At 57.0% G+C, this 23,180-nt stretch overlaps 1 protein-coding gene across 5 annotated transcripts in view; it reads left to right on the forward strand.

The window, feature by feature from the left end:
* The first annotated feature begins 2,603 nt into the window (after positions 1-2,603).
* The window catches only part of EFR3B (EFR3 homolog B), a 40,778-nt gene continuing 20,201 nt past the window's right edge, over positions 2,604-23,180 (forward strand). Inside the window, exons 1-4 of one of the 5 annotated variants that reach the window (XM_080388619.1) lie at positions 2,604-2,848; positions 14,509-14,585; positions 15,631-15,758; positions 19,396-19,546. In XM_080388619.1, coding sequence (XP_080244745.1) covers positions 2,842-2,848; positions 14,509-14,585; positions 15,631-15,758; positions 19,396-19,546 — 363 coding nt within the window. In that variant the 5' untranslated portion in view covers positions 2,604-2,841. Of the gene's footprint in view, positions 2,849-3,910; positions 4,117-10,411; positions 11,238-14,508; positions 14,586-15,630; positions 15,759-19,395; positions 19,547-23,180 lie in introns of those variants that run through there. The other 4 variants (XM_080388620.1, XM_080388623.1, XM_080388622.1 and 1 more) reach the window with 4 other exon arrangements.

Here is a 23,180-nt window from a genome sequence, read left to right on the forward strand (position 1 = left end):
TAGGGGCTGAGGAGCAGCACTGGTGGTGGGCAGGGTTTACCTCATCTCCACCCTTGTCTTGCACCATGAATCAGGAGGAGCCACATGCTGGAGGTGGCCTGGACCCCTGCCCCAGCTTCCATGGATCCATCCTGGCCTGAGGCAGGGATAGAATCACGGACTTATTTAGGTTGGAAAGACCATTAAGATTATCAAGTCCAACTGTTAACCCAGCACTGCCAAGCCCACCACTAACCCATGTCCCCAAGCGCCACATCTACATGTCTTTTAAATCCCTCCAGGGACGGTGCCTCCCCCCCTCCCTGGGCAGCCTGTCCCAGTGCTGGACACCCTTTCGGTGAAGAAATGTTTCCCAGTCTCCAACCTAAACCTGCCCTGGTGCAACCTGAGGCCGTTCCCCCTTGTCCTGTCGCTTGTGACCTGGGAGCAGAGACCGACCCCCCTGGCTGCAGCCCCCTCCCAGGCAGCTGTAGGGAGCGATCGGGTCCCCCCCGAGCCCCCTCCTCTCCAGGCTGACCCCCCAGCCCCCCCATCAGGCTGGTGCCCCAGCCCCTGCCCCAGCCCCCTGCCCGGCTCTGGACACGCTCCGGCCCCCCAAGCTCTGTCTGGGAGTGAGGGGCCAGAACGGACCCCAGGGCTCGAGGGGCGGCCGCACCGGTGCCCAGCGCAGGGGGACGGTCCCTGCCCCGGCCCTGCTGGCCACGCCATGGCTGACACCAGCCAGGGTGCCGCTGGCCTCCTTGGATGCCCATGTCCACCCATACTCTTTGAGGGCAGAGATTATGCCAGGCTTTTCCAGTGGCAACAACTTTTGGGGTTCAAACCAGCACTATGTGTTTTGTGTATAGTCTTGGGGAGTCTCAGGGCTTGTTGATGGTGGTGTGGGTTGGTACTGGCATCTACGTGGGTGCTGTCCCCAGGTCCCCAAAGTGGCTGTGGAGGACTTGTTTCCTTGGCTGCACCATAGTACCGTCCCAATGACCATGGTGTCCCTTTGTGGTGAGCCGATGGCCTTGCAGATCCCTGTGAGCAAAGGGACGAGGGCTCCTGGGCTGGGGGGCTTGCTACATCTGCTTCAGGTTCTTATCATCAGGTTTTACTCTGAGGCTTTTAATTTACAATAAAAAGGACTTTATGACTGTTTTGGGGGCAGGGCCTGGCCAGGGACACTCAGGAGCTTCATCCCTCAACTTGTGACTGCTGCCATGTCCCCCTGTGAAAGTCCTCCGGTCCCCTGGGGACACGGATCTTCATGTGGCTGCTCCACCACCTGGGGAATCTGCAACACAGATTAACTCCCAAAATGTTTTAATTAAAACATAATTTTCCTGCGAGGAAGATTGTGTGGCACCAGCTATTGCCTAATTAAATGATCCAACCCAGGGACTTTGCCATGTGGGAAGAGATGCAGCGAAAAGCTTGGGGAAGGGGAGATCTGTGACAGTCTGGTGCCAGCACCTCACCAGCCAAGGTGCCCTGTCACTTCCAGCCTTGTCCTTGTCCCCAGCCAAGGCCCAGGGCAGCATCTTTGCTTTGCTGTGTCACTCATGCTTGTGACAGGGTCTGGCACAGGGAGGGCTTTGGCTTTGTGGCTGGGTTGGTTTTGCCGTGCATGGGATGCGGTGGCCGTGGGAGATGTGTGGGGCCCCAGGGCATGAGGGGCTCCAGCGCAAAGGCCCCTAGTGTCAGCCTGGCCAGCTGGGAAAAGAGGTGGAATGGGTCCAAATGGTGGGAAAAAGGTAAATGTAAAGGAGAAAAGGTCATTGCTGTGTAGTACTCTGCAGTGCCACGCTGTGCAGGGCTGGCCATGCCAAACCATGCCAAATTCCCTGTGCCAGGCTGTGCTGCACCGAACCAAGCTGTGCCGTACTGTCCTGCGCGGTGCAGTACCACGCGGTGCTGTGCTGTACCATACCGTGCCATACCCTTCTTCATGCCCTTCTGGCCTCCGTGCCCTGACACCTCCCCACGTCCTGGCCCTGCTTTCATGCCACCCTCCTCCGGCTCATCCTCGAGTGGAGCCCAAAGACTGGGGACTGCATCCCTGTCTCCCCAGGGCAGTCTGAGCCCCCTAGTCTCACTCTCCAGAACTTTCTAGAAGCAGCTGAGCTGACCTGGATCTGCCCGCATTCCCTGCGCCGTGCCCCCGCAGCAGCACACCCTGCCACCCTTTGGGCAGCCTGGTGGGGCTGTCACCAAGCTGGCGGTGCAGGGCCAAGCCCCGGCGCTGCTGGAGGTTGCAGCTCGGGTGGGCACAGGCTCTGTGGGGCTGGCTTCGGGCCGGGGGGCGCACGCTGCATCCCCTCCCACGGGGGGAGAGCGCTGGGTGTACCGTGGAGGAAGGATGCTCGGGGTGGACCGGGGGGGGTGGACCGGTGACAGGGGGCACCGACGTGCAGGTTCTGCCCCGTGCCGGGTTTGGGGCGCGCCGCGGGGGGGGGGGGGGGGGGCGCGGGGGGCGCCGCGTGGGCTGGGGTGCCCGGCGGGGTGTGCTGCTGCGGGGGCACGGCACAGGGATGCCCGGCGGGGTGGAACCGGGATTCCCGGCGGGGTGGCACCGGGATGGGGGCGGGGTGGCACCGGGATGGGGGCGGGGTGGCACCGGGATGCCCGGCGGGGTGGCACCGGGATGGGGGCGGGGGGCGCTGCCGGGCCGTGCCGTGCCGGGCGGAGCGGGTCGGGCGCTGCGGCCGTGCCGGCGGGAGGAGCCGCCGCGGTACCTCCCCCCAGGTGCCGCCCCCCCGGTGCCGCCCCCGGCCGGCGCCGCGCGGTGGGGCAGAACCGGGCCGGGCACCGCCGCCTGCAGCCGCGCCGAGCCGCGCCGGGCCAGCGGCGGCGGCCATGTACGGTGAGTGCCCGCGGCGGGCCGGGAGCGGGGCCGGGCCGGGGCTGTGCGCGACCCCCCCTCCCCCCCCTCCCGCGCTTCTCGGGGACTTGGGCTTCGTCCCCGCCCCGCGGTGCGTCCCCCGGGGCCCGGCCAAGGGCTCGCCCCTCCAGGGCTGGGGGGCCTCGCGCTTTACAGGGTTGTGCGCCCCCCGTTCCTGGCGGGTGACCCCTCTTTGGGGGTGGGGGGTGGAGCCTCTGTCCTGTACGGAGTTGTGTGCCCCCCGCTTACTGGGGGGAGCCCCCCTCGGGGGTTGAGGGGACCTTGATCTTTTGCAACCCCTAAGTTACTGGGGGGACCTTGGTCCTCTGCAGAGGTGTGCATCTCCCTAGTTACTGGGGGGTGGCCCCTCTTTGGGTTTTGGGGAGGGGCACCTTGGTCTTTTACAGGGCTGTGCGTCCCCCAGTTTCTGGAGGGTGTCACCCCTTTGGGGCTGGGACACACGCTGTGGTCCCAGAAAAGGCTGCAAATGCCCCCTCTGTCACTGGGGTATTGCCCCCATCCTGGGGGACTACAGTTCATTAATCACCACCCCCTACCCACCCCAACCCATCTTCCTGGAGTCACCTGCTCCCCAGGACTGGGAGGACCGTGCTTCTCTATGGGACCAGTGACCCCCATGCTGCTGGGGCATCTGGGAAAGACTTGGGTGCTATATAGGGTGTTTCAGCTCCACCTGGCTACTTGGGGGGTGGGGGGAGTGTCACCCCCACCCCAGAATCAGGGGTCTTATACATGACCAGCCACCTGGGGAGCTGCCTGGTCCCTGGCATAGGGCAGACTCCAATCCCATATAGGCCCCTGAAGCTTGAGGTGTTTGGGGATGCCACCCCCCCCCCGCCCCGTTTGACCCCCATGCTGTCACTGGTGTCACTCCTGTGCAGGGCGGGCATATGGGGTCGCGTGTCCCCAGCCAGGCAGCTTGGTGGGGTGATGCCGAGTGCGTAATGGGGAGCAGCTGGCAGAGCAGCTGGCCGCCCCCCCGCCCCGGGCAGTGGCTGCGCTAAGCTGCTGGGAGCTTTTGGGAAGGGCCAGGGGGTGGCCGGGTGGCTCTTAAATCCTTGGTACCCAAGCATCCTTCCCCAGGCTGTCAGTGCAGGGCGAGCGCTACAGAGGAGAGAGCCCCTGACCAGTGTCCTGCCTTGGGGGCTCGCAGCCCACCCCAAGGGCTGTGGGGTCACTTTGGTGTGGGGGGCCGAGCCCCCTTTCTGCGAGGTACTGCAGTGCCAGGGGTGAGTGCGTGGTGGGATGTGGCAGGAGGGAGATGGGTGGGAAGGGTGCCGACACTCCTTCTCTCCCCTTCCTTACCCCCGCCATGGGTGCTGGGTGGGGTGCTTTGGAGCTCAGTGGGGTTAACACAGATGGGAGGTCCTGAGGTGCGCTGAGATGATGTGTTGGGATGCAGCACCTGCCTCCGGTGGGGAAAGGAGCAGAAGTGGTGGGCTTGGGGTGCGGGTTTCTACTTAGTGAGGCCGGGGCGGGGGGGGGCGCTGAGGCAGGATGCATGGGTTCCGTTTCTTTCCTCTCCTCGTCACGGTGCTGACTCCTCTGTGGCCTCGGTTGAGTCATTCAGGTCTCCCAGCTGGTATTTTTCCACCCGCAAAACGAGGGGGATGCTTCCCTCTTTGGTGACAGCTGCTGCAGTGCCCCGGGGATGTGGCCCCTCTGCAGCCCCCCACCACACTGGGGTTCCCTCACCTGCTCCGACTATGGGACCTCTCTTTGGCATGGGATGGTGGTGATCCTCTTGTTGCAGGACAACTGGCCCGGATACCCAAATGCTCCTGCTGGTCCTCTTTCCGTCTGAGCTCCCTGCCTCGCTCAGGGCTTGTGCATCCACGCTGGGGCTTGGGCTGATCTTTGAGGGGGGGGTTCTTTTGGTGATTTGTGCTGCTGGCAAACATGAATTTGCATGGAGCCGTTATCATCTGAGCCATTTGCAGCAGCCTGGAGCAGGTGATCATGCTCTCCGCCGAGGAGCTGCAGGGGACCCCAGCCCCGCTGCAGACCTGGGGGAGAGCTGAGTCGTGGGTCCCTAAAGCCCCACCAGCTCTCCTGGTGTCGGTTTTATGATCTGGCTCGAGGGGTTTGACATGCTCTGGTTGTCCCCTGAGATCCTGGCTCAGTGGCCAGCCTGTCCTGCCCACCGGGAATGGCAATGCCGCACTGGGCCACGGCTCCTCTTACCCACAGGGTACACCTCTGCTAGCATCTTGGGGGAGCCGCTGGTCTGAAATACCCGGTGTTTCCTTGGGGAGGGGAAGGGAAGAGCATCTCTGGGGACCTGAATGTGACTTTGAGGACAAAAGCCGGGACAGTCCCTTCTCCGGTAGCACTCACGGCCAGGCATTGCTGCGGCTCGTGGTCCTGGAAAGCATCCAGGAGCTGGAAAGCTCTGTGGGATACTTTGGATGAAAGGTGCATTAGGAATGCACAGGATTATTGGTATCTTTTTAATCTCTCTTTTAACTGTCTCTTGGCCTGGGGGAACTGGGACGGGTGACTGGGGATGTTTTTTTCTCCATGGAAAGCATGAAGCGGTACAGGACCTGCTGCCTCCCTGGGAGGCGGTCAGAGGGGCAACATAGGGGGCACAGGCCACCCTCCTGCCCTCTGCATCCCCTCTAATCCTGCAGTGCTAGCACCTTGTGCTGAGCTGGTGCCCGTGTGTGAGCCAAGAGCGTCGTGCTTGGCACGGCTGTACCTGGCCCCCGTGGCTGGTGATGTGGTGCTGTGGCGGTGGCCGTGTGCGTGGAGCAGGGCTGCTGGGGGTCTGCGCCCCTTTGCAGCTCGGGTTCGGTTTCCTTTTGCAGTCACCGGTGAAAATGGGGGAGGCAAGCTTTGCCCCCAGCTGTGCTGTCACCTGGCCTGGGTGGCTGGAGTTGTGCAAACGGCGGGTTTGTGAGCCAAGCCTTCAGGCTGGTGTCCCTGATGCCCGGTGGGACCTCTCTGTCCTCAGCCAGGCTTGAGGCTTAGCTGCTCCAACGGGAGATTTTGCACCACCGGAGCTGAGGTGCTGCTGTTCAGCTGGCAGGACAGCCCGGTTGCCCTATGGGGGGCTGTGCGGTGGCCCTGGCTGGGGGAGAAGCCAAGTGCTTTGTGTACCCAGCTGCCAGCAACCATCCCGCTTCGCTGCCATCTCCAGGAGCCTGGGCTTTAATTCAGAAATCCGTGTGAGTTTGTTGGGCTGAAAGCTGGCTGTAGGGAGAGCATGGAGGGGAGCACGGGAACTGTGGAGACGGGATGGGGTTCACGTTTCCATGGGGGGTTCCCAGTAAGGCTTATCTGCAGGCCTCCCCCATACTTTTGGCAGCTGCTGGGATGGCAGTGTGTGTCGGAGCGGCCGTGGCAAGCCTTTGCGAGCCACATCGCAACTGTCCAGCCCTGCCACCGCTCGCTGCGGTTTGTTTCCTTTACGTCCCTCACTTTGCTTTCTGCTTGCCAGCACGAGCTGTCTCCTCCCACGACAGCGGAGCTGGAAATAGAGAAGGTTCCCCTTTTTTTTTTTTTTTTTTTTTTTAAGTTTTTTTTAAATTTTTTTTTCAACAGCAGCTGGAGTAGGGAAAATGAGGTTTTTCGGCTACCCAGGGAGGAGGCGTTGTCGGTGGTGGGCGCCAGCAAGGCCCCTGCAAGCCGTCTGGGGCTGCCAGCGTGCCACTGAGTCACAGCCAGCAGCCGCACAAGCGGATGGGTTTTGCACTAAATAAATAGTGCTCGGTGGGACTGGATGGCTCAGCAGGGGAATGTGAAATGCAATTAAGCCTTTTTTTTTTTGCTTTTTTTTTTGCTTTTTTTTTTATTGCTTTTTAACTAAAACGATCTGCAAATTAATTCAGTGCTTATAGAGGAAAAGGGGCTATTTGTGGTCCCAGCAGTGCAGGGGACTTTCCCGATCCACCCTGCCACAGCTCTCATATGGGTTTGTGTTAAACCTCGATGGCTGTGGCCAAGTCCAGGGCTTTTTTCCTGGTGTGCTTCCAGGCGACATTGCTGTGTCCAGGCAGGATTTGACCCCTGCAGTGAAGATGAGGACTCTTCTGCCTGGAGCAAATGCTAAAGGGGATTGTGCCAGGCCAAGAGCTGGCATTTCTCCCCTCGAAGCTCATCAAGCCCGACCACGTAAAGGCTCTGGTAATTGCTTGCGCAATCAGTAATTGCATAAGAGAATGCACTTGCAGAGATGCTCCGCTCTAGGCTGATCCCTTTGCAGGCACTGTAGCTCCGTCACAGGTTGCTCTGCCTTGGCAGCTGGAATTGCTTGCCCTTGGAGGAGCTGCAAACAAGCCAGAAAGGCTGGAGAGAAAGCACAGCCGTGGCTGGTCCCATCACGTTTCTGTATCTCGGTAAATGAGGGTCTTCAGTCAAGTTTTCTGCCAAAACCTGAATCTGGCCGTGAGCTTTGATGTAGCGTATCTTGGGGAAATAGGAAACCACAGAAACGTGTGGTCAGCATCTCAAAAGTTCCTTATTGTGTTGGGGTTTTTTGTTATTGTTGAACATGCAAAACAGGACAGGGAGGTTGCATGGGTTTTTTTCTCTAAAACCTTTCAGACTTGAAGCCTTCCCATGTCCTTGGCTGTTCTGTTGAATCTGGCTCTGTGCAGTGCCAGGTCTTGCAAAATGAACCTGGCTCTTAATTAAGCAGTTTTTGGAGGCTGGCCCTGATGCTGGGTGGACCCTCATTCTCCACTGGAGCTTCTCTACCTACATGGTCCAGAGCAGACACACCATGTCCATGCGACAACTGGTGAACATCATCGAGGAGCTGCCTCGGGGCCAGAGTTTGAGTGAATTTCCTGCTGTTTAAGCTTTTTCTTCCCCCCTAGCAATTGCTCTGCCGTGTGTTGTATAATGAAACCAGGCATCCATTAAGGTGCTTAACTTCCTTTCTTCTCCCCTCAAACTGGCACTGCCGGCACACCAGGTACGTAATGCAAGCCTACTGGCGCACAGCTTTGCCCTTAATGGGTGGTTTCCCATGCAAAAGGGGCTGGTGTGGTCTTGATGCCCGAATCTAATCACCGCTGTGAAATATTAATTAATCTGGCTGCTATTAAAGCTTTCCACGTGCGCTGCGGTGTCGGAGAGGCAGGCTCAGCTGAGCAGTGAAGTGTAAATAATGGAGGGCCAGATCCACCGCTGGTGTAAGCTCGCAGGGAGGCTGATTGATGTCCTGCCACTCACCACGGAGTTGTTAGAGCTGCGTTTGATGCCTGCGTGCCTTGTGCTGTCAGGATTTGGAAGCAGGGGGGAGATGGGAAGTAGCATGTTTTGGCAAATCCAGGTGGGATTCAGACATGCTGGTACCGGTGTGGATTTGGCCTCTGGAGCAGCTCCCATCTGGGGGTCACTGCACGGGTCCTGGCACAAAGCTGTGTGCTGGGGCTCTGCATGGAGCTGCTTCGTGCCCCCCGCCCCAGTGCCTGCCCCGGCAAGCCCTGGCTGCGTCAGTGGGAGCGAGGCGAGAGCAGCACGTGGAGGAATGCCAGGGGGAAGCTGCCAATTTAATTGCTGAGCTAAAAGGCTTTGCGCCGATGGCTCCGAGCGGGCTGCAGGCGACGTCTGGGAGAGCGTTTCCCTCCCTGGCATGCTCCTGTCCATCCCACTCAGCGACATGAGAAATACGTCCTGGCAGCAACAGCCTTGGCTCACCAGTCCCGGGCATCTCTGCTCTTCCTTTGCTGTCAGTGCCTCGAAATATTTTGCTGTCCCTTCGTGCCGGCGTTAAGAGACTCAGCTCCCTGTGACCAGCGCTGCCTTGTGCTGCCCTTGGCGGTCTGGGTCTTCTGCAACATCCTCGAAAGCGTCTCTGCTCACAGATGAGTTGTCAGCTTTTAGAAGCATCCCTTTGCAGATGGTGACTCTTACCGAAGGACACTTGGATGAGTGGCGATTAACAAGTGTGGAAGGGAGCAAGCCGCAGCCGTGCAGCCTGAACTGTTGAGGAAGGTCAGGAACTATTAATTAACATCAGGATATTGCTCTGAACTATGGAGCTGGGGGAGGGTGGGGGGGGAGCTGGATTTGGCCACCTCCCCGCTACTTCCTCCTGTACGGAAGATGGTGGGAGTCTAATGCAGCCACCCAGGGTCCCCCATCTTTCCAGGGCCGCTCTTTTCCAACAACTCTTCTTCGCACCAGGCTGATCTGAACTGCTCGATCCAGATCCCCTCCTGGCCTGAGGGCTGCTGTTGCCTCTCCCTGCCAGGGCACGGGGCACCTTGTGGTCCTTGCCCTGTTCCCGGCATGGCATGCTGTGAGGAGGGCATTGGGCCATGGTTTTAATTGGTGCCCAGTGCATTTGGCTCTTTTAAACGCGATTAGAAAGAGATTTACTGGCTTGCTTTACAGCTCTGCAGGCCTGTGGGGTCGTGCTGATTTACGCTGGGATCTGCTCTGGCGCCATAGGGGTGCAGAGGCAAATGGAGGCTGGCTGGCACTGGAGCTGGATTTTTACTGTAGATTTTGCTGGCTATTAAATTGGTTGCAGAAACTCGAAGGAGCACCTGAGCAAAGCTTTACCTTGGGGGAGCTCACAGCCATGCCTGCTCATGGCTCTGAGCTTTCTCCTGGGGAGGAGAGGGTGTGCAAGTGGTGCCCTACATCTCTTTCAGTGCCTGCAGCACTGTCTGTCCCTTCTGTCTGCCAGCATCACTTGGTTTCTTGCCTTCCCTGATGGGAAACTTCTCGCTCCATCCCTCTGTCCACCACAGGGTGGATGGAAAACAGCTAATGAGTCTCTGGACCAACTTGAATATTGCTTGGTGACATTTCTAGCATGTAACAGGAAGATTTCAGCATATTCCCTGGGCAGGCTCACCCGCTGGGTGCTAAAGTGCTGAGGGAGTCAGAGGATGGGTATGATGGAGACTGTCACGTCGGCTGCATAAATGAGATTTTGGTAAGCAGATTAGGGAAAGGTCTCTGGTTCGGTGTGGGGCTCGGAGGAAGACGGTGCTGGGCTGGCAGTACAACCCCTGCCTTCAGGCCGGTGGTTTTGCCTGGGGTTAAGGGAGCGACCTTCATGAGATATTAAGTTTAATGAGGGATTTTGTGTGATTTAATTAAGATTTATTTGCGATCAGCTGGAGTGCCCTTATTAAGTAAATTCCAGGCCTCAAATAATATGGCCATAAGGTTTCCCAGCCATGCTTATTTCCAGGATGCCATTAAAATGGGGAGAGGGTAGGGGATTAACGAGGAAAGCCTTATCGTCAGAGCACTGGTGGGAGAGTGCGTGGTTGTTTCTGGAGGTGAGCTGGGCCAGTGTCCTGTTCTCAGCTGGCCATGCTCGATCCTAAAAACCCCAGTTACAGCTGGTACCAGTGAACTCCACTCCTGGAAACACATGCAACGAGTTTATCCGAGGTCCTCGGGGCTCATGCCACTGTCAGAGCAGCTAAGCGGGGGTTACGCTAGCAAGCTAGAGTTGCTGGGACTGAAAGACTGTAATTGCCCCCAATTAAATAGACTTTCTTGGAGCAGAGCTAGCAAAGCAAAAGGCCCTTTTTTGCCCCCCCCCCCCCCCGTGAGAGCGCAGATGTGACCTGCTGTGGCTGAGGGTGGTGGTAAAGAGCCCAATAAATGCCACTGAGGTGCCCCAGGTGGGAGCAAGACAAAGGTGACACTCGTATATCACAGGTAGCTGTGCGAGCCGGTGCTGCTCCTGCCTTTCCCAACTTATTCCCTCCACAGGGAGAGGGTCAGCTCACATTCCTCCATGCCTCGATTTACCTGATCTTTAAGAAAATCCATGTCCTTGGTTCCCACAGCGGTGGGCTGCCGGCAGGAGGAGAGCACGACGCACCGTGCAGGTCCCTGCTTGCGTGTCTGTTGCATCCCTGGGTGCTGCTTCGGGGTCAGCTCCGACTCGCCGAGCCTCCCCCCTCGTTAGGGCTGCCCACAAATGAATGATGATTCATGTGGCGAACGGGAGAGCTTTGGGCTCAAGGGACCTGGAAGAACCACCCCTGTCCATCCACCCGCTCGGGGCCCTCCGAAATGCCCGGCTTGCCGGCCGCCCCCGCATACCGGTGCAGACGCCGGCGGAGCAAAGCCGGTGCCATTCCCAGCTGCCATCGGAGCCGCCTCGGTGACTCAGCAGCCGTGCTGAAAGCTCCCTTATTTATTTAAACGGCTGCTCCCGCTTGGCTGAACATCCCCTGCAGCGATGCTGCCGCTGGGCCGGCCTCAGCCGCCGCTCGGCGGGGAGAAGAACGATCCCCGGCACCCCAAGTCCCCCGGTTTGCTTGGGACGCGATGGCTTTGACCACCTGGGCTCTCGGCCCCGCGCTGCGGCTCTGTGCCGCCGGCCCTGCCAGCGACTGGGAGATGCTGCACGTGGCTGGAGCAGGTACCTTGGCTTTTCCCCAGGCTGCTGGGTTGGATCTTCTGGGAGGGCAAAGCCGCTGGCGTTGCTGGTGACCTTCAGGTGTCATCGTTCTGTGTTTCTAAATACCTCGTGCAAGCCTGGGCTGGAGGAATGCATTGCAGCCGCGAGGTTTTGTCCTCGTGGGGGGGATGCTGCTGGTGGGCACCTTGGTCCGGCTGGAGCTGTGGCTGCGGTGCCGGTGTGAGGGTACAAGGTGCATGTGGTCGGTGTGGTGGGTGCTAAAGGAAACTGGTGCCTGGAAGAAGAAATGTCTGAGACCCTTGTTGGTTAGCCTGGCTGGGGGGGGTGTTGCTAGCCCCAGCGTTGGGGTTTGGTGCTGTGAGGGTCAGGGGGGTCCCATATAGACCAAGCATGAGGCTGATTTCAGCCCTGGCATCAGGACCAGACTTGGATTTGTGGCTCTTGGGAGAGCCCTTGGGGCAGGGAAATAAAACAAGGGAAAATCTTCGCCTTTCCTCAAGATCTGTGTCATTTTTACTGGGCTTTTTTAAGGTTTTATGGTCTCCTTGTCTGTGCCTGTGTAGGTCTGGGCTGGGCAGTGGTTTGGGGCAGGAAAGTTTCTCTTGGTTTCATGCAAGCAGAGAGACCCCTTCTGTGCCTGGCTGCAGGGAGCTCAGCCCTCGTACCAGGCATCAGAAGTTTCACCCAGGGGCGCTGCGTTGTAGGAAGCCCTGTCCTTCTGCTGGGCCATGGTGGGGTCCTGCCCACTGGTGACCTGATGTACTTTGGGCTGAGCAATGTTCCTGCTTTCCCTGTCTGGACCATGTTCACCGTCCTGCCACGTGGGACAGATGGGGCACCCGGGTCCCCTCTCCTGGCAGGTGCTTCAGGTCTTCGTCTCTCTCCCGCTGCTGCTTTCTTTAGGTGAAGCCTTAAAAATCTTCTACTCTTGGAAGAAGAAGTCATGCTAGGTGAGAGGGAAGGCATTATATTTAATTCTGCAATTATTATTGATGGGATCTGTGCTGTGTCTGCTCTTCAGCTTCATTCATCAGGATGAGGGTGGTGGATTGGCAACGTGGCTGAGCTCTTTGCTCCTCTTCCAGAGACAGGAATGTGCATTAATCCTGAAAATACTCTAAAGTCACATTTCTGGAGGTGAGATAATTGTCGAGAAGGCTGTAGGAGTGGAGGGGACCTGGCTTCTTGGCTAATAGGATCACTTACGGGGAAACTCTCCAGCTGTTTTGCAGGGAGAGCTCATACGTGTGCTGGGACACTGGCAGGGATGCATGGCCCAGCAAGGTGAGATGTCACGTTGGCTAGGCTGTCCTGGGCGAGAGGAATTTATTAAGAGGATTCAGGAGATCATCAGATGCTTGTTTGTGTGAATGGCAAATGAGAATTTATTAAGAGGCCAGATTAAAGGTACTTTGGAAAAAACAAAATCGATTGAGGGCAGCTGACGAGGGAGGAGGGAGAGCAGCAGATACCAGACTTAGAAATAGAATATTGGAAAGCGGGGAGGTGCGGAGGGGTTGGCAGGGAGAGCACAAGAGGTGGAAGGAGCTCTTTGCCGCTACAACGTTGCTGGGAGCACTGGGCCCCAAAGGGGACCCCAAAGCAAGCGGCAGCTTTCAGGGGAGGTGCAGGCTGCCTCCCCCTCCCCGTGAACACCCGCCGTCGGAGGCGATGTGCTCGGGAAGCAAGCGAGCACATTGCAGGAAGCGAGCGGTGCCAGCGCCGGGAGCTGGCGCGAGCAGGCGTGAGCTCATGCGTTCCAGCAGGAGCGGTCGCCGGCTCCCACCGGCGCAGCCTTTGTCCCCCCGGCTTCTGCTTCTAGGCAGTGGCTGCCAAAAACCAGCCCCAAATTACTCACGCTTCCCTGGGCTCACAAAGGCTGGTGCTTTGGGGTGGCTGACACCAGCCTCCTCTGTGGGGTGCAGCATCCGAGGAACGCTGGGCCCCGGGGAAAAAATGCATTGTGCCGAACGGAGCAAGGGGACGCTGGTGTGCAAAGCCCTTGGAGCGGTGCTGGGAAGGGTAGCATGTCGAGCAACCTTCCCCCCCCCCCCCCCCCCCCCCCCTTTTTTTTAAATAAACAAAGTCTACAGATATTCATCAGCGACTGGTGGGCAGGGCAGCACTGGCACAGCTTTATGCAGGGTGATGTATCATGGTGGAGGTGGCCGCGGATGCTGAACTCTGGTGCTGCAGCTGTCCCCATGCTTGGGGCATGGTGTGGGAGCACAACAGATGCTCGAGAACCCACCTGGACCACCGGCTGTCCCCAGGCTGAAGACGGGGGGATCCCTGGCTGCTGCGGAGGGTGTGCCATGGCCCTGAGAATCAGGATATAGCACAGGGAGAAATATCCAGGTTGCAAATGATCCCTTCCTCCCTCAGCAGCTCCCCAAAAGCAGAGCAGGGGATCGCAGCCCCGTTTAGGATATTTAGCAACTAGGGCTAATCGCTTCGCTCCGAGCTGGGATGCGGCCGGTGCCCGCTCTTTGCTGGGCTGTGGACTCGCTGCTGCGAGAGGGTTTGGCTCTCGGAGAGGCTGCGCAGGGCATGGCTGGTGCATCATCGGGGATGTTCTGCTGCTCTGTCTGAAGCCCCTCAAAAAGAGGGGCTGGGTATGGTTGTGGTGACCTGAGAAACACAGGTCGCTTGGTGATCCCCTCGGGGGAGAAAGGCTGTGGTCAGGCTGCCCAAAGGGGCATCGAAGGTGCTTGTTGTTTCTCAACAGCTCAGCTTTGGAGCTGCAAACAGGAAAACTTGTTTTCCTTTCATAGCCTTCATAAGATGCTCTCTCTCTGTTTTCTTTCTTGCTGTCCCCAGCAGCCTGTGCTCTCTTTATCGCTGTTGGCTCCGTGGGGAGCGTGAGGCAGGGTGTGAGTAGTGTGTCCTTGAGTTGGACAAAAGAGCTCGTAATCTGAGGGTCTGTGAAAGGGGATCTTGCGAGACAGAGAAGCACAGATTTAGGGGAACTTTGGACATCTTGTTCTCTGGTGGATGTTTTCTTGGGTGAAAAAAGCAGATAACCCTGCAGTCCTGTGTCAAATGATGCTGGTCACTAGCTAATTCCCTGCCTCTCAGCTGCAGTTTTCTCCCCTTGGTTTTTTTTGGCTGCAAAACTCTGGGATGTCATCAGCTGGGTGCCCTGTCCTCTTCCTGCGCCTCCCCACTGAATCCAAGGATATGTTTTCCACTAAAGGCACCTCCACGCGAGGATTTGCCCGAGAACTGAGGGTTTCATCCCTACTGACCAGCTCTGTCTCCTCTCTTCCAGGTGTGTGCGGCTGCTGCGGTGCTCTGCGTCCTCGCTATAAAAGACTTGTCGACAACATCTTCCCTGAGGACCCAGAGGTAAACGAGGCTCCACTTCGCACGCCGAAGCTCTGGTGTGGTGTGTCATGCACCAAAGCTCTGGTCCCTGGGTTTCAGGGACGCACTGTGACCTGCCCAGAAACAGCTCCCGGGAGGCAGGCGATGCTTTGACTCCAAAAAGCTGTGCCTGGAGGGCTGGATTTTCCTTTAAAGCCTGTTTGGGAGTGGAAATACAGCAGCTCCTCCAGCCAGGCTTCCTTTCCCGGAGGTGCCAGGCAGATGTTGAGGACGGATGGATGGGAGGGTAGGGGTTGGACCTGAAGGCGTATGTCCTTCTCTTTGCAGGATGGGAGAATCAGCTTCTGAGAGCGGGGGTCTCTTGAGGCCTCAGCCAGGCTTTTGAACTGAAAAACTGCTTACGCTTCCATGATGCGGGGAAGCTGGTGCCCTGCTTTCTGCCTTGCTGAACTGGCGATGGGGGATGCCCTGCCAGCTGCGTCTGGAGCATCCAAAATCCAGCCTCTTTGTCTCCCTTTCACAGCTGAGACGAAAAGGAAGAGGGGCTCCCAGCTGGGGGCAGCAGGGCTGGGATTACCCAGGGAGGTGATGAACGCTTGTTTTGTCATGCTGCTGGCAGCGAAGCTGAACAAGAGGCTGCTGCCGAGCCACGTGGAGAGGGGAAAGCACTGCAGTTTTCCACACTGCAGGGGACTGGGGTTGGCAGCTTGGCGTGCTTGTTTCGTTTGGCCTCAGCAGCCTAGAGGTGTTGATGTCCCTGTCTGCCCCTGTCTCCCTTGGTGCTGGTGCATTACTAGGTGCTGGCAAATGGTTCTTGCTGTGTTTACGGTGTGGGGTGCTTGATAGAGGCTTGCACTGGGGTCACCCCTGGCTGTGGTGCCTCAGAGAGCCCTCAGCTGAGGCTGAATGCAATCCTCACTTGGCTTCCCTGGCGTACAACGTGTGGGGAAGTGCTGGGATGGGACTGGCATGCTCCAGACCTCTGGCATTGCTGCCAAGGTTTGCTGCAGAGATGTTTGCTGGGTCTGGGTGTGAGGCCGTGATGCCCTGTGCTGCTCTTGTTCAGGATGGGCTGGTGAAGACCAACATGGAGAAGCTGACGTTTTATGCCCTGTCTGCCCCAGAGAAGCTGGATCGCATTGGTGCCTACCTCTCCGAGCGGCTCATCCGAGATGTGAGCCGGCACCGATATGGGTAAGGGCTGGGAGACTGTTTCAGTCATCCCAGTGATTGGAATAACGATGGGATGCTAGATAGTAGAGGGGGTCCAGGCACAGGGTGGGATGTAGCTGCAGGTACACAGCTCCTGCATGCTCCAAGCTGTCCTGAAGCTGTGAGCATGCTGCAAAGAGACCCAAGCATGTCCTGCCTCAGAAAGTGAGACGTGGAAGTGTGCAGGGATGTGCAAACTCCTTGCAAAGGGACCAGGCAAGCTGGGAGCCACATAGTATCTCCGTGGCATCGTGTTGTCCCTGCTTGAGGAGTCTGTGTGTGTATGGTGTTTGTCACCAGCAGCAGAACTGTCATCATCCCTCTGGGCCATCGTCAGGAGCCTGTGGCACCCTCCTGGCCTTTAAAAGCCCACAGTGGCTCTTCCAGCGCCAGATGGAAGTCTGGCTAGGTGTGGGCAAGCAGCTAAACAGGGTGGCCCTGGCTGTAGCTTGCTGGGAGTTATTCAGCTTGGGAGCATTGCACCCAATGCACATCTCTATTGAGCTACGGTGATGTGGCATAAGCAGGAGCACTGACGCTTTTCCAGAGAGCCACATGATGGGGATGCATTGGGCTGGATGGGGATTGCTGGGTTTGCTGTGTCCAGCTTACCTGCGTGGTCCTGGCTGGGCCCCCTTCCCCTCCATCTTCCCTCCCTGTGTCGCTTCCAGCAAGGCTTTGCTGTGTTTACTGCAAGGAGAGCGGTGCCCACCTGGAAATAGCTGAGTGCCCTAATTAGAAACTCTGGGGGAGCACGGGAGGGCTCCTTCCCTTTGGAATAGCTCCTGGGCTGCTTCTTATTGTCGCCCAAACAAAGCCGCAGCAGACAGACACGGCTCAGCTTCGTGGTGCGAACTTCAGCCTGCCTTTTATCCTGGGGGGAGAGAAGCCAGCAGCCTGCCTAAGAAGTGTTAAAGTTGGAAAACCTTCAAAGCCTCATCTGCATCACCCGTCATCGGGAGTGACAGGACATTCAAAGCTCTGCCTGATGTTCTACGCTTAAGTGGCTGTTAACAGGCTCTGCTTGCTATGTTGGGAAAAGAAAAGCTCTCAGAGATTTTTGACATCTAATGACAAGCCTCGGTGGGTGGGGGGAAAATATATTCCCTCCTCCACCGCCTGTGTGTATAGGCACATAACTGGGTTGGAGCACTAGCTAATTTTCAAAGTCTAACTTTGAAATGCCGGAGATGGGTTTGGATCAGCCTTTCGTTTGCAGGGCGCTGCGACTGGAGCAGCAGGGCTCGCCCCGCGGCGGGCACTGTGGCCAGGCTCTGAAAGAGCCGCTGAGCATGTGGGTGCCTCTCCGGCAGGTGAGGTGAAGGTGGCCTTGTTTTCAGGCCCGTTGGGTGTTATCACTTTGTCAACTTTGTTGCTAAAAGGAGAAAGTGTTCTTGTTTGAGTTCGCAGCAATGCAACCCACCCCCTGCAAGAGGATGGTTGGGGTAGGTCAGAGGTGGTGACTCTGATTCTGCAAGCATCCCTTTCCCCTCTTGGTGGCCTGTGTCCAGTTGACCCCAAAAGAGAAGCCATGCTGTTGCAGTCATAGTTGGCACAGAATGTTGTTTTCAGCCTTGTTTCCTATGAGGAAGGAGCTTGATGCTTCATGCTGATCGTCAGTCGTCTCTTCATACTGTTTTTATCCCTTGGGCCAGTTTTAACCCAGTTTGACAGATGGGTAGGAGACTCACAGATCCAGGAATAGTTGGTGGCTTATTTTTGCAGTATTTGGAAGAGCTGTAATGGTGCCTGAAGGAAAGGCTGCAGCGTGAGCTCAACCACGCTACAAGACACCAGAGAATCTACTCAAGACTGGAGCCAGATTTCAACAGTTCTGGGGGCCTCAGGAGAAGGGATCGATCTTTCTGTGGTTCACCAGCTGCAACCTGGAAGTCCAGGGTTTATCAGACACCACCTTTTCCCTGAGAGGGCAGTTGCCTCCCCAGCTGCCCTTCTGTGTGCAGGCAGGGCTGGGGCAAGTAGAGGGGCAGCTCCTGCCCACCTCACTGCTGCCAGGCTCGGGGCTTTCGGGTTTCCCCCTTGCAGCACAAGCTGGTGGCTGCTGCATGCCACCCAGGCTGCGAATCCAGCCGTGCAAGGAGCTGGCTTGAAAAATGGAGGTTAAAGGAGAAATTGTGCTTGATGTCGTGAGATCTGGGCTCGATGTGAGCTGCTGTGGTGCAAAGATTCATAGCCACACGGAGAGCAGGAGTCAAAGGGAGGTGGTAGGAGCTGTAAAGTTTGTTTTATTCCCAGTGTCCTGGTACCAGGTCTGTGTCAGGTGTTCCGATACCTCAGAGGTCCTGCAAGAAGAGCTAGAGCTGTGAAACATAGTGCAATCACCATTTGGGTTGTTTTTTTTTTTGTGTTATTTTGGGTATTTCCAGCTGGAATAAATGCCTGCTCAGAGTGGTAAGTGGCTGGAGTTTGCTTCTCCGCTGGGCTTTGTGCATGCAGTGGGCAACCAGCAACTGGAGGTCCGTGTGGTCATTGCACAAGCAGCCCATCCAGAGGCCCCAGCCCCTGCACTGATAACGAACCAGATGCTGTCGATGCAGAAAGTGCTGCCAGATTCTTCATGCTGATCGCCAGAGCCACTTCAAGCAACCAGCCCAATTTGTCTTGAAACTATGAAGCAACACCTGACAAATTGTTCAGTTGCAGTGTGATGAGCTGGCCGCCACTGTAATGGGCACCCTATGGAGATTCATCACTGGGCATGAGGTTTTCCAGTTTCCTCTCAGAGGCAGGAGTGTCGCAGGACTGATTTAATGTATAGCCTGGAAGATGCGCTGTGGCAGCTTGCAGCAAAGCCAGCTGCCATAGGATGGTCTGTGGGTGAGCTCAGCCTGGGCAGGGTGGAGGGTGGGGTGGGGGGGTGGGATGTCCTGTGCTCAGGGAGGTCCCCTGGGCAGCTCAGGGACCCATCACAGGTGCATCCCCTCTTGCTACTGTGTTGAAATCTGGATCTGGGCATCCCCTGTCCCTCTTCAGCACGGAGAGACTGAGTGACTGCGCCTCATCCGCGGAGGGATGGGGGATGAAGTAATCCTGGTGTGGGAAATGCTGCATCCTGGCCTGCACGCTGCCGCAGGACACCCAGCTCACCCCGCGGAACTCCTGGGGTGATGCGAATACACTTTGCAGGGTTGCTTTGTGCATTTAAGCACAGCTTTTCTGGGGCACATCGATCTAATTCTGTGTTCCCATCCTGTTCCTCCTCCCTGGCCAGGACCAGCTGGGTCTGCAGGAAGGGTTGCCGGTGACGCTGAGCCCACCCAGTGCCAAGCCCAGTGCTCCCTCACGGAATACAAAGACCAGTTCAGGGCAAGGGAAGCCCACAAGCAGCGCGGGGGGAGATGCAAGGTGTTGCTGGCAGCCTTGGTCCCGGGGCAGCTGGGTCTTTGCTTAGGAAGATAAATGCTGTGAGCAACAAATACACCCCAAAATACCCTGGGGATATTTTTAGATGGTGACATTTTTTCTTCTTGGGTTGGCCAGGGCAGGGTGTTGGCATTTTGCTGGTGGGCACCCAGCTGGTTTGGGAGAGGGGAGGGGGGGGATGGTGGTGGCCCCACGCTGCTGTTGGGGAGTGACCTTGCCCTCTTCCCACTCCTAGGTACGTGTGTATTGCCATGGAGGCCCTGGACCAGCTCCTGATGGCCTGCCACTGCCAAAGCATCAACCTCTTCGTGGAGAGCTTCCTGAAAATGGTGGCGAAGCTGCTGGAGTCGGAGAAGCCCAACCTGCAGATCCTGGGAACTAACTCGGTGAGCAGCAGCGCAGCGGGAGGTGGCAGCTCCCTGCTGATCCTGCCCTCTGCTTTCCACCCTGTCTGTCACCCCCACGTCTCTGCACAGAGCCAGGGCAGGAAACTTCGTTGGGAAAGGACAGTGAGTGGCTGCAGGGGAGAATTTATGGTGTCACGTCTCTTGTGTCCTGCCACATGTGAGGTTTCCAAGACCCTGGCTGCACTGCCTGTGTGCTGTCCCTGCTGTTTGCTGTCTGTGACTGGTCTGTGATCATTGCTCTTGAATTCAGCTTTTTCTAAATGAGCCCAAGAACATGGGGGCTGTCAGCGGTTTCGGACAATAGACCAACTTAGGAGGTGATCCCCATGGATTTTGGGAACTATTTGTGCTCACATAAGGGCTGGTTTAAACAGAGCTGCTGCTTGCAGTAAATGGCTTAGCTGGACTGGGCATGTGTCGGTCACAGACATAAAACAAGGGGAAAGGAGAATCATGGATCAACAAAGGTGACGCCCTCCCAGCATCCAGACTGCTGATCCTGGTTGGCAGGCAGCAGCTGCTTGGGCATGGCCTTTCTGCTGGTTTTCACTGGGAACACTAGGTGTATCTTAACACGCAGGCTTGTGAGGGCTCTGCCTGTGCCTGGTAGCATGGCTCAGACAAGCAGCATCTCTCCTTGCTGCTTTTTAAGAGGGGGGGTTTAGATGGAGCTGAGCATCCTGTGGGCAGGAGGGTGGACTGACTCTGCTCTCCAGTGCCTGGGAAACACACAGGCAGCTCAGCTCTGTGCTTTAGGTCTTTGCCACCTGTGATGGGTAGAGGGACTTTATTAATGTTTCTGCTGACACCTCCTGGGCCGGGTAGCACTTCGTCCAGTGACACTTCTGTCCTCCAGGAGCCAGCCCGATCCCAGACGTGGGGTTGTAAATGCCTCCACTGGGGCGTGGGCAGTGAGCGGAGACCTTTCACACCCCATTCTCCCTTGCAGCTAATTGCTCCCAGCTGAAAGCGATGTGAGCTGCCCATCAGCAAACCTATTAATCCACAGCCCTTGGAGAAGTGGGAGGATTGATCCCTTGATTGAAACCCACTCCCAGCAACAGCTTATTGTTGTCAGCATCAGTGCAGTGATGCTGCTGCTGTAAGCTCTGGGTGTGCTGCAGGGGCTGCTTGGGAAAGCCCTTTGCAATGGGAGCAGGGTCTCCAGGCAGCAGCCATGTCCCTCTGCGCAAGGGTGGCCTGTGGGAGACCTGAGAGGTGTCACTTGGTGTCCAAACCTCTTGAGAGATGTGCTGGAGCAACCTGGATCCAGCCCAGTGGCAAGCAGCTGGGTCACTTGCTAAGCAAACACCCTCTGTGGCAGCGCAGCCCTGCCTGCAAACGCGTGCAATGTCCCCTTGCCCAGCCCCTGAGCTCTTTGGGAAGCACGGGGGTTGTCCCAGGGTCCTGAGGGACCTGCGCTAGAGGTAGGGTTTAAAGCTCAAGCCAGCCAGCATCCCCCTGTTCATGGCTGCTGTATGGCCACTCCTCAGGTCCTTGGTGCCCGAGCGGAGACTTGAATCGGAGGGACCACTGGCGTGGGGCATGGAGCTGGGGAGGAGACAGCCCTCGTGATGCCATGGTAGATGCTTCAGCATACTGGCCCCAATGCAGACTTCCTCAAGTGGGAGGCGCTGGGACAAGGACGATGGAGCCCTGCCTCATGTTTCCTGCCTGTGTGGAGCAAACCTCCCATGTTCAGGCACCTGTGGAGAGGAGAGATGGTCCTGGACCAGAGATAAGGTGTTTCCTTAGCGCTGCTGTCACTGCAGTCAGGAATCCTTGGGAGCAGGTGTTTTAATGAGGAGTCCAGTTCAGGAATGATGGTTTAGTGGCTTTTTTTTTTTTTTTTTTTCCTGGCTTTCTCAAGTGTGGCAGCATTCAAAGGGCAAATAGTACAGAAAACTTGCATGCTTTTATAGAAAAGTGAGTAATGATAATGAGACACTTCTTCCTATATCTGCTAATGAGGAATGTGCCTCAGGCTCGTGCTTAATTAGAGGGTGCTGTCTCAAGCAGTCTTCACAATAATGGAGCTGATGGCAAAGGCGGGAGGAGGTTGTTTATAGAAACCTGCTCCAAGTGAGTCATTCTCCGCGGTGTGAAATCTTGCCTGAGACACATCTCCCTCCTCGCGCAGAGCCAAGGTGTCCTGCTGTGGAGGGGCTGATCCCGAGGACCAGCCCACTGGGCTCCACGGCTGCAGCAGTGGAGGTGGCAGCAAAAATCCAGCGTCCTGTGATCACTCTAACCCCGTTCTATAATCCCCGGCATGAACATATGGAGCAGCAGCTTCAATCCACTTTGGTTTCTCATCCTTGTTAGGAGGCTGCTGGGCAACCTCCCTGCTTTGGGTAGGAACCATCTAATTTCCAGCTCGATGTCATTCCTGTTTTATTTCTCCTCAAACCAGCATTGATCTTTCATTTAAACAGCTCTTCCCCCGCCTTGATGTTCCTCGTCTGATGTATTTATGTCTGATGTATTTATAGGTGGCAGCGTTATCCCTTCCCAGCCGTTGTTTTGCTTCTCCAGGGCAGCTGCGCTCCTTGTGTTTCCCCTGTGCTTGCTCCCCAGTCATCCCAGTCGTGTTTCAGGTGGAGCTTGTGGGCTTCAAGCACAGGAACCCCAAGCTTCCCAGCTCTGCACCCCTTGAAACCACAGCAGAAATAGTGTTGCATTTCAATGTTTTAAACAGTTTTCCTAGTGGAAACACAGCGTGAAGCTGCCAAGCAGCTTTTGGGCTGGATTGCAGTGCCCATTAGTGAAAATAAGTCGCTTTCCTTGAAAGTTTGATGCCTCCTTTCCTGCCGACCCAGCTCTTGCTGGGTCATTTCCATGTATCCTGGTGCTGCTTTTTGCCACTGGGCACAGGTTGGCAGTGGGACTGGGATGGACATCCCCCATAATTGCTGCGTGGTACAGCACCCTTGTAGGGGCAGCCAAGTCTTGGAAAAAACACAATAGTCCGTGAGTGAGTGGCAGATTGGAGGAAGGAGAGGCTTCAAGTCTGATTTTTCTCTGTTCTTGGCTGGTTTTTACAAGTTCTGGTCCTGCCAGAGGCTGCAGGCTGAAAATGGGTGCTGGGAGGGCAGCAGCCTCTAGCTGTTGGCAGATGTGAGCACCGTGACGCATCCAGTGTCACCGGGCATGGTGGTGTCACGTGTTTAGGTCTGTCCCCTGAGGACAGAGGCAGGCAGGGCTCACCGTGCCTGGCAGAGGGCTGGGGAGCTGCCCTGGGGCAGGGAGCTGAAGTTGGGTGCTGCTGGCGTGGATGGGCGGGCTGGCAATCCCTGGGGCTTCAGCAGCTCCAGAGTAAGGAGCACTGGTGAGGGAGTCCTGTTTGGTTGCCTGATGGCATGGAATGAGCTGTCGACCTCTGTGTGGCAGTGGCTTGACACCTGCAGATCCTGGCTGTCAAGAAACCGCTTCGTTGCTTTATTTCACAATGCTTTGTAGCTGTGGGATACTTGGGACGGCTCCCCTGGAGCTGCCACGGGAGCCCTGTTGCTGCTGCTCACTCTGCGTCCTGCCCTTGCTTCTGGTTGCACGTGGAGTTGCCATGAGCTTCAAAAAAACACTTTGTGAGCTGCCTGGTACAGAGGTTTCTTAT

Source organism: Falco punctatus (genome assembly GCF_963210335.1).
Source record: "Falco punctatus genome assembly, chromosome: 5".
NCBI classification, from domain to species: Eukaryota; Metazoa; Chordata; class Aves; order Falconiformes; family Falconidae; genus Falco; species Falco punctatus.